The sequence below is a fragment of the Xenopus laevis genome, chromosome 1L (genome assembly GCF_017654675.1).
Source record: "Xenopus laevis strain J_2021 chromosome 1L, Xenopus_laevis_v10.1, whole genome shotgun sequence".
In the NCBI taxonomy this organism is placed as follows: domain Eukaryota; kingdom Metazoa; phylum Chordata; class Amphibia; order Anura; family Pipidae; genus Xenopus; species Xenopus laevis.
The window spans coordinates 132,504,972-132,516,033 of NC_054371.1; the positions used below are offsets into that span (position 1 = coordinate 132,504,972).

Consider the following 11,062-nt stretch of genomic DNA (forward strand, 5'->3'; position numbering starts at 1 on the left):
CACAAATCTTTGAACTCCCTTCCGATCCTTGGGAGGAGGCCATTTAAGAATTGCATCCACTTTGCTTCCATCCATCCGAAATCCCGAAGCAGAGACAACAAATCCCAAAAATTCAATAGAAGATTTCTCGAACTCACATTTAGAGGCCTTTGCATAGAGATGATGTTTTCTCAAACGATGAAGAACTTCTTTAACATGTTCACGATGTTGTTCCAAAGAAGAAGAAAAAATCAAAATATCGTCCAGGTACACAATAACGAATTGATCCAGTAAATCACGGAAAATATCATTTACAAAATGCTGAAAAGTAGCAGGGGCGTTGCAAAGACCAAACGGCATAACTGTGTATTCGAAATGGCCATAACGGGAACAAAAAGCTGTCTTCCATTCATCTCCCTTGCGTATCCTTATCAAATTATAAGCCCCCTTGAGATCTAATTTGGAAAAAATTTTGGCTTGACCCAACCTTTGAAAAAGCTCTGGAATGAGTGGTAAAGGATAACGGTTTTTGATTGTGATCTTGTTTAGATCTCTATAATCGATACACGGCCTTAATGTGTGGTCCTTCTTTTCAACAAAGAAAATTCCGGCCCCAGCGGGTGAAGTGGAAGACCTGATGAACCCCTTCTCCAGATTTTCATCAATGTATTTCTTGAGTGTTTGAAGTTCGGGTTCAGAGAGTGGATAAATCCTGCCAAAAGGAATAGGAGCTCCTGGGAGAAGGTCGATATCCAAAGCCGAGTCAAAACCAGAATCAAGAGTCAAAGTTTCCAAACGTTCAGGAGCAGGTTAAATTATCAACAAGCACAGAGCCTTTCCTTGAGCGCCCTTTTAAAGGGGTATTTTGGCGCCAAACGTAATGACACCTGCGTCCTGCGTCATCACGCCGTGCACGTTCACGTTAGCGGGCGTTTTTGCGCCCGCGTCCATTTCGTCGCGCGACGCGCGAAGACGCATGCGCATTTGCGCCGGCGTCCGTCTTGGCGTGCGCGCTCATGAGTCCTCACACACTGATAACTACACATGCCAAGTGAACCCTAATAAAGTCAATTGAGTTGTTACAATACCCTACACAAAAGGCCAGTGTAAAATAATGTTCCCATATGTTATAAAATGTATAGGGCAAACTGGTTACACAAAAAAAAAAAATACTTTTGCAGCCTATCACCCTGAAAAAAGGAAAAGACGCCAGCATTTTTTGGACTTAGTTTTTCCACTCAAAATATATGATGTAAGTAACTGAAGATTGAGGAAGTTCTATGTACTTCATTCTATTTTAACTTTGGAGCGTGCCCCTACCAAACAATATGCTTTACCTTTATGTAAACATTGTTATGAAATAATATTATGTTGGTAACTTGGGATATAGGAAGCCTCTACAATTCCATCCCACATGATAGAGGGGGTGTGGAGATTGTCCCCATCCATTTGGATAGAGATTACACTTTAGATGATGCGCAGAAGCAGAATTTGTCTCCCGTTTATGAATAGTTTTGTTTTTTTGTTTGTCGTCCCATCCTATGCAAATCTTTTGATGGATGTGTTTAAACATTCTTAAATCCAGATGTACTGTTCTGCAGACGTTGTTAGCGATACATCGATGATTTATATGCTGTGTGCAGGGGGTGCTAATTTGGACCCCAATAGTTATGGTAGCTAGATTTAATTAGTGTACTCCTTTTATCAGATTTCCATAATATATAGGCAAGAACAAATACCATTTTTGGATAAGCTAGGAAAGAGGAATTTTATTTAGAGTTTTAGAGAAAAAAAAACACGTTTTTTTTTGCAAAAAATTCAGATTTTTAGCAGCTTTGGTGTAGGAAAAATCTCTAAAATAGTTTTTTTCAATGAAAATTTTGAGTTTTACCCTTAAAAACATCAACCAGAAAAAAAATTGAGGTTTAATAAACGGGCCCCTTATTGAATGAAAAATAACTTGTTACAAAGTATAATGACTTTTGTGTATGCCACACTTCAGTTATATATTTGTACATTTTGATCTTGAGTAAAAGCTGTAACAAAATATATTTATAATAGTTATAAAAAGCCTAAGTGAATACACACTTAAAAAACCTCAAATTAGCATACCCTAAAGCTGCTGAAATACACTAACTTAAACTTGTCGAGGTCATGTAGAAATCAATGGTAGATGTCCTTGAAGTTGTTTCTTGACATCGGGATCTACACTGGAAAATCAGAAAAAGTAAGGGTTTTCGTCCGATAATCCAAAAAAATTGTGTTTTTGCAGCGAAAATTTGATATAAGTGAGTTTTTGGAGCATCAGTTGTATGATACGAATTAACGCTCAATTTTGTAATGAGTTTTTTTAAGAAAAATAGGTCAACTAAAAAATTTGATAAATTCCAGTTTTAGTACGGTAAATCATCCCCTTAATAATATCAAATGTAATATAACAAAAATTCTTATATGTTTAGATATTGTTGTAAATATTATTCCAGCTTTGACCCCTGAATACATACACCTTTAATAAATACATGTATTGGTCTACTCATAAACATCTACAATATGTTTGGTGGTTCTTAGCTATTTATGTTGTAAATTTTTTCCCAATGAGGCCATCAGAAGAAAAATACCAGACTTGCACTGGACTGAGATGCTGCACCTTTTGTGAACTAGGTATCAGTCCATCCTTATCTGCAACATAGTTAATTTTAGTAGGTAAGCACTGCCTTTAAACAACATATATCCACAAATGGAATTGTGGGAGACAGTAAAAATATGTCTGAGGAACCAAAAGAGAGGCTGAAAAAGCCATAAAATAGCAGTTAAAGCACATAAATTAGGGATGTTTAAATGTAATAGTTATTTTATTTGAAAACATAAATAACTATAATTGCTGTGTTATAGGTCACAAATGATTTAAAACATATGATGAACTCTTCTGAAAGATCCAATTTTGGCACTTGAGGCTCCCCAGTCACTGAATCTCCTGTATTCTCCAGGTCTCAGGTAGTACTGACGCCCCCTATAGTTGGGTTCCTCATAGAACATCCAGTGGCCATCAGACACATTGCAGGAGTGAATGTCATGGAAACGGAATCGATCATAAGTATTGGGGCAGTCATCAGAGAACTCCATCATCTGCCCTTGGAAGTCTCCTCTTTCATAGATTCTCATTTTATATTGACCATTGTGCTGTAAAAATGAAAATAAATGTAATTACAAATACATCTGTTGTGTGATAAGCAATCACTGACACGAAACAATATTTATTTCTAACATTTGTAAGATTTTTTACACTGTGCTTTTGTGTGGTCTTTTCTTAATATGTGCATCAAAACAATATCTTCCAGCAGTATCTACAATCATTATTTAGAAAAAATGTAGCAAGCTACCATGTTGATGGTTTTCTGATTCTACTTTATTTATTATGTCATTGTTAGATATTAATACGCTAATATGGGATAGTTATTATTAAATTTGTAGCAAAAGCAGTTCAAAGGCTTTATGGAACCATTTTTTAAAGCACTTACATTGGGAATAAAGCGGCAGGACCTGATGTAGTCATTGAAGCCCATCCATCTCTGAAAGTCTGGATATTCTCCTTTCCAGAGATAATACTGGTGTCCCCTGTAACTGGGCTGCTCATACAGGATCCAGTTGCCATTCTCCACCCTGATAGAGTTGCAGCGATTGAAGTAAGAAGACAGGTCAGAACATTCTGAGCTGCACTCATAGCAGCGGCCTTGGAAGTTCCTTTCCTCGTAGAAGAAGATCTGAAAGAAGACATTGCTTATTAAAAACTATATTACAGATAAAAATTAAGTGCATATTTTGGTCATGAATGTTACCATACTGTAGGGATAAACAATATCCAGTGCACATACTGTATTTAGCTGTGAAGATAATTATACACCTACAGTATACTAAAGTACAATTTAACAAAATACATTTGGTGGCATCTCTGTTAATAAATTGTCAGATGCTCAATAACTAATAGAAGCATTGATGTAAAATGTTTTCTTTGACAGAAAAAGTAAATCTCTAACTTTTAGTGAAAATATGTAAACTTTCTGTATACTGAGGTTTTGAGTTGAAAAGGCTTATAATATTACAAATGAAGAAGGGACCCCAGTGTAGTTGTACTGAGTTACTTATATATATATATAAAAAAACTGGAAACCATAGAACAGAGATGCGATTAACACAAAAAAAAACTAGAACTTAAATATGAAATATAAACAAATTATAATAAATATAATAATAGTCAATCTGTTTCTGGTTGTTAAGTTTAGTAAAAGCTATTTTACAGATAAAACATATCCTGGCAGTTAATTCTAAGTAACCATAGGTATAAAGCAATATACAGCATACATTATTTTGTTAAGATTTTGAAAGATACTGATATAGAACAACTACAGTATGTACAGTATATTTGTTACAGTATGTATGAAGTACACTGCAATGTGGCAATACAAAACAAAAAATATTTTTGCCATAAACTCATTAAATTTAATGAAAATAATATTCAGTGGGGCTGGGTAAAGACACGGGTGGTATCACAAAAAAAATCTTTTTACTGTTTAAAAAATCTATTTGGCAGTTACAACAATGTTTACAACAAGAACATCAGTATGTATAACAATGATATACATAGGGCCCAAGTAAAATCACAAGGCAGATAACAGAAGAAAGCAGATACACCTGCCATTTTTTGCAGGTGTATCCGTTCCTTGTTGTTTTCTTTCTGCCTTGTACACACCATTGGGTGCTATGTATATCATTGTTATATATGCTGATGTTCTTGTTGTAAACATTGTTGTAACTGGCAAATTGATTTTTTAAACAGTAAAAAGATTTTTTTGTGATACCACTCGTGTCTAAGACAAAAGTTTTCTTTTCTGAGTATGCAAACCTGACATATGGTATGGTGAGTATCTGGTTACTCTATGTAAGAATCTATACATACATTTTTAAAAATGACTATACATCCCTTTTAAGTGATTTTGAATTATTTCTACAAGAGAATTGATTGTATGTGTTTCTACATGAGAGATTGGAAAAGACAGGACAGAGACAAGATACACAATAATTATAAGCAAAATATAATCCAATATTTGATCAGCTATACTATACATCATGAACAAGATCTATATTAAATTAATTGGAATATGTGTAATATGTGTAATAGATTTAAAAGCATAATGTTAAATGCAAGTATATTGCGTTTTAAGGGTTGCAAGGGCTCTGTTTAACACTAATAATTAAATCTGATTAACTGCAATTTTAATGTGGGCTTAAAATATGATTTGCATCCTTCAATCTTAAAGCCCACACAATAATGAAATCTTTATCCTAGTAAAGATAAAGGCGTTTGATACACTCTACTTGCAGCATAATGTAAGCAGTAACCAAAGGCTTAAATAAATTTTCTTTAACATCATTAGGAAATGTATTATATTTTACTTACCTTTCCCATTTTAAACGAATGGCAGTTTCAGCACAGTAATAGGATGTGATGTAGCAGTCTTTATATATGTCCTGGATTGCTGCTGACTGCAGACATGCAGTTTTTTTGTCTAGTAAAGAAATATGTAAAGACCTTTTGTAATTCATTGTTTTTTTTCTTGCTGTTTTGTAACAATGTGCTTACTGGGACCTGTATTCCATCACTTTCTCTAAACAGCAGATCATTCACTATTGTAACATGTCTGTACGCAGGCTGACCTCAGGGTTTGCCCAACAGTTCAATAATGTGTCATTTGGCTATTTTTTTTTTCAAACAAGTAGATCTCAAGTTCAAGTTATGTTTATTTACATTTAATACAAGAGTTCATTAGAAATATCATTGTAGTAGTGGGTGCAACATTACATACAAACCTTACAACAAAATAGAAAAAACCCATCAGAGGGAAAAAGAAGAAAGAAATTCAAAAGAGACTAGAACATGTGAAGGTAAACAAGGGTCCAGAACTGGATGGTATTAATCCCAGGGTATTAAAAAAGATTTGTAATTGCCAAACCTCTTTACTTATTTTTTTCTGGATTCTTTGAGGTCTGGATTGGTTCAGAGAGATTTATGATTTGCCAATGTGGCGGTACTATTCAAAAAGGGATCCCACTCTCAGCCTGAGAATTGTAGACCTGTTAGTTTGACATCACTGCTAAGAAAGCAGTTAGAAGTGGAAATAAGGCATTGGACAAATCTCTATCAGTTTGCCAGGATGGTTTTTAACAACAGAGACCTAGGGTGGCAGTGTATATGCTCAAAGTTTTTTACTACTAGGTTTATTACTTGTATAACTGTTATTAGCGGTGTACCACAAGGAACTGTCCTTGCCACTTTTAACGTTTTAACTTCTTTATTAATGATCTTGAAGTGAACATTTTAGGTATCTGTATCTGCTGATGATACTTAATTGTGCCTATTAAATTGCAGAGTGATTTGGCTATATTAGAGCAGCAAACTGAGGGGAAATCATTGTATGTTTAAGGTTATTCACTTTGATAGAAATAACATAAATGCAAGTTATACACTAAATTGTAGTATGTTTGGGCATTTTTAATTGAAAAGAATGACGGAAGTAGAGAAGTACTTTTAACCAGCTGGAAGAATCTTCCCCTCAGTCTTCTTTAAAAAGATACTATGGGGTTATAGATATTTTTAATGCATCAAGACAAATGGCAATATTTATTTATGATGCTGTGAAGAATTGCATTATAAAACAGTATAACTCCATTTTGATCAGAAACAGACAGAAAATGATGACTTATGAATGTCCAATTTACCAACATGAAAATTAGCTTCCTTCCAATAGTACATACAGTTTTGATTCAACTAAATGATGTAACAATTGTAGTTTATTAATTTTGCTTCAAGGCTAAATGATGTGGGTTATGTTGATCAGATGTTGTGGTGACCCACAACATTTTGTTGTACAACAGCTCTCAATTTTGTGGGATCCTCCAAAATCTGATTCTTATTCTGTAATTTAAAATCTGTTAAGATAAAGGTAGACTGTGTATTTGTGCATCTACTGTACATGTAAAAGTCAATGTATTACAGTGAGTAAAAAAGTATTTTAGACTCCATCAGACTTTATCCTGGTGGATGGTACTTTATTATGCAGTTTTCCTTTTGGATTGCTGTGTGTTTTGATTGTGATTATAACATGTGAATACAAACATCTCTTGTGTAATTTAGCCCTCAAATAAGGTCATGGTAATCCTCTGCTCAGGGTAACACAAGTTTCAGGTTCTGGATATTTTATTATGGTACACAATATAGGAGAATAAGTGCTCGTGCATGGTCCTGCTTTGCATTTGTTCCCTTAGTTTTCTTGTGTTTACTATGTTTTGGATTAAACAAGTTTTTTTACGTAGATCTGAAAAAATATTGAGGAACAAGAAAATTTGGAATTGTGACTTTTATCCAAATTTAATGTATGATTCAAAAACCTTTAACTGCCCCTTTATTCCCAATATCTTATGGCTGAATTAGGCATTCAAAAGATGTGTTTTTCACATGTACAAACTGGAAAAGAAATGTATTGGAAGTGTTTTGGTTTTGTATCATGAAGTAATTCTTTCTTGTGCCACAAGTGGTTGCAAATGTACACTATATTGACAAACATATCCAGACACATTTTAACCAAATGCATCCAGACTGTCTTTTATAAAGATGTCCTCAGAATGCTAACTGCTGCATTCCAAACGGTCACCAGAAGTAATGTCAGTTTAGGAATTATTTATAGAGATGTTTTTAAATAAGCAATCAAAGGTATACAATCCTTGACCTCAACCCTAAAACTAACAATCTCCATCATGTGGTGAAAAGTGATTATAGAGGGAGGATCAACTTTCATATTACCACCTTTGGTTTTGGAATGAGATTTTGGGCAGTTAAAATTATTGCTACTTTGTATTTCAGGAGGAAGAAATTCCACACTTTGACTTAATATTTCCTCAACTTATTGTGTTCGGTTCAGCGTGCAAAATTATTTTGTGCAACTTTTTTAAAAAATAAAAAAATAAACTGTTTTCATTGAGTGCGCTTGTTCTTGCACTTTTTCTACCAAGAAACACATCCTGGGATATTTTTCAACCTCATTGAAAATGAATGAAAATTTGATTAACAACAATGTGCAAATTTTTCTCGTATTCGAGAAAAAAGTTTGGTGAGTTTTGTTAAATTTTTTCGGCACTCGCTTATTTTATTTTCACAAACTCAGACTTTGATAAATCTGCCTGAATAATAACATATGATTAATTGTCATTTTTATTTAGGCTTGAAATATTTTAACATTGATTAATATTTTAATCTTAAAAAAACAATAATTAAATCTTTCACCTTTATTGATATACATACCCGATATTGCTCTACTTGTACAATGATGTAAGTAGAAGCCAAGGTTTAGTACATTTCTTTAACATCATTGGGAAATGTAATGATAATTTTCACCTTTTACTTACCTTTCCCATTTTGAATGGATGGAAGTTTCAGCACAGTTATATGGTGTGAAGAGGCAGCCTTTATACATATCCTGGATTGCTGCTGCCTGTATACATATATTTTTTGTGTAGCAAGGAAAATGTAAAGAGCTTGTGTCACCTTTTGGCATCTGTTTTCCAGCATTTTACACCACCCTACATTTCCAGTTCATGAACTACTGAAACATGGCTGTATACATAGGCCTTAGACCTTAGAGCTCTCCAAACAGTCCAATATTGTGTAATTTGGCAGCATAATATCAGTATCAAGTACATTTTAATATTGCAGAGATAAAACTGCATCTCACAACCATATGCTTACTTTTGGCAGAATAATTTTTCAGGACAGGACAAAATGACCTGACCAATTCCAGGCTGATGCAGCTACAGTATAGAATAGCTACCACCCTGAAACTACTGACTTGGAAATACTGATGCTCAACATTATTAAAAGAGAGGGAATAATGAAACTCCTACTGTAAAATATATAAAGTTATAAGGTCACTGAAGAGTTCCATGACCACTGCACCCCTACCCGTCGAGTGAAAAGGAGTGGAAGCAAAGAGAGGAATATTGAAATATCGCAGGTCAAACACAAAGAGATAGAGGTTGCAACAGGCAGGGGCAGAACATGAAGATAGGGACATATCCCAGAACCAGGTCTGGACTGGGATATGAAATAGGCATTCCAAGTACACAGAGGCCCAAACAGCCCCCTCCACAGGCCCAATAAATAGTGACCATCTATGGCATCTTATGGCAGTTCCTCTTGCATTTGCTAGAATCCACAGGCAGGGGCCAGAATCGCAGAACACGGAGACAGGGCAGGGGCAGAAAACAGAGAAAGGCTTGAGGAAGAAAATTAATTACTGTGACAGAGACATGTGCATAGGAACAGAGCTGTGGAAATAATTAGGCAACCAACAATCTTAAGGCCAATGGGGCAGACCCATGCCCGACTGGAACCCAATGACCTACTAGCCGACTCACGCCTCCAACCTATTATGCTCAGCTAACCAGACACGCTACCTGATCCCCAAATAGCTTAATTATCTCCCGACGTGGCACCCTCAAAACAGGAAGTAATGCCACTGGTAACTGGAAATGATGTAACAGCGTTATATATTTCACTAGGCAGGACAAGGATTTTTACCACAGGGGTGGGCAGGAGGGTCCAATCCTGCAATGTAATCGGGTACCCAGATAAGTTACCTGCGGACTATACACACAATCAGGTAATCACAAATTTATGCCCAAAACCTGACCATTTTGTGGGTATTCTATGAGTTCCCAATGCAGGACTCTAGCCTCTCCCACCCACACTTATAGGGCCATTGTAGCAGGTGAATGCAGGTCAGGAGCAGTGTTTGAGGATTCCAATGCCTACCTGTAGATTGTAATGAATAATGTACCCAGGGCCGGGCCAAGGGGTAGGCAGAGTAGGCACGTGCCTAGGGCGCCTACCCCATTGTCAGGTTGCATCTTTCCCTGTGTTATTGCACTTCTGCACATGGCAATTAGTGCTTCCGCGCATGCGTGCATGTGATGTGAGGTGATGTGTGCGCGTGTCAACTCGCGCATGTGCGTAGACGTAACAGTTCGCACATGCACGCGCTCAGTCGGCACTGGGTCGGGAAAGTTGCCTAGGGCGCCTGTCGGGTCTGGCCAGGCTCTGAATGTACCCCCTACTAAAATTTATACATGACCTGTATAATTCACAGAATAGTCATGCTCTTGTGTATTATACATATATAAATTAGCTTGTAGAAAAATATATAAATTGTTTGATATTATTGATTTAACAAATATTTTGTGTGTTACCAATTAGTAGCTATGTGGAAAAAGATTTGTACCATTCTGGCCACTCTCCCTATTGTATGATACATTGCTTGTTGTTTTTTCAATGACTTAGAATTGCTAGGGTTTTATAGCTCAGCCAACAAAAAAGAATGGAATATGACCAATTAGAGCGGTCAAATCAATTATACCACATTGACAATTTTAGAAAAACTCTAAAAAATATGTGCTGCAGAAATGTATCATAGTCTTTTACTGCCCTAAATTTTCCAAGCACCGAAAAATTATATTTAAATAATTATATTTAAAATATATTATTAAAAGATTTTACCTGGAATTAATTTGGAGCCCACTGAACACTTTATGGCAAAAAAACAAGTATGGACATTCTTTGGTAAATGAATGAGATCACTATAATTTATTTAGTTCTGTAGAAAAGGAATAGAAATTGTTCAGAATTTCAAGAAAAGTTTTCAGAATATCTATAAAAGTTTTAGAATTGAGGAAAAGTTCAACCAGTAGTCTTATAAGAGACACTATTGGGTTAGCGGTATTTTAAAAATGATACCCCATGCAGAGAGCCAGGCCTGGATTTGTGGGTAGGACGCCCGCTAGCCACATCAAAAGAAGCAGAGCAGACGGGAAAGAAATTACAAAGAAGCTGACTACAGAAGCATGTTGGTATAAGGACTGTGAGCAGATGGAGTGCAATTTGGGGGGTCGGGTTTGAGGGGTGGTGCAGGCAGCTTGCGAGTGGTTAGGGGCCTAGGCGTGCAGGCAACTTGAAATCCATCCCTGCAGAGAGCAATGT

The 11,062-nt window shown here is 35.8% G+C and overlaps 1 protein-coding gene across 1 annotated transcript; it reads right to left on the reverse strand.

Moving 5' to 3' along the window:
• Positions 1-2,808: 2,808 nt before the first annotated feature.
• LOC108696894 (gamma-crystallin-2-like) lies at positions 2,809-5,515 on the reverse strand. The gene is made up of 3 exons (XM_018226596.2): positions 5,435-5,515; positions 3,498-3,740; positions 2,809-3,159 (listed from the first exon to the last, which is right to left on the reverse strand). Exons 1-3 carry the CDS (start codon positions 5,441-5,443, stop codon positions 2,884-2,886), a joined length of 528 nt encoding a protein of 175 aa, XP_018082085.1. The 5' UTR covers positions 5,444-5,515; the 3' UTR covers positions 2,809-2,883.
• Positions 5,516-11,062: the final 5,547 nt, after the last annotated feature.

What these genes read in the sequence shown, in the direction of transcription:
- LOC108696894 (XM_018226596.2), bottom strand. An exon ending in CCTGCCGCTTTATTCCCAAT is followed by an intron (nt 3,160 to 3,497) that starts GTAAGTGCTTTA and finishes TCATTTTTACAG; the next exon opens with CACAATGGTCAATATAAAAT.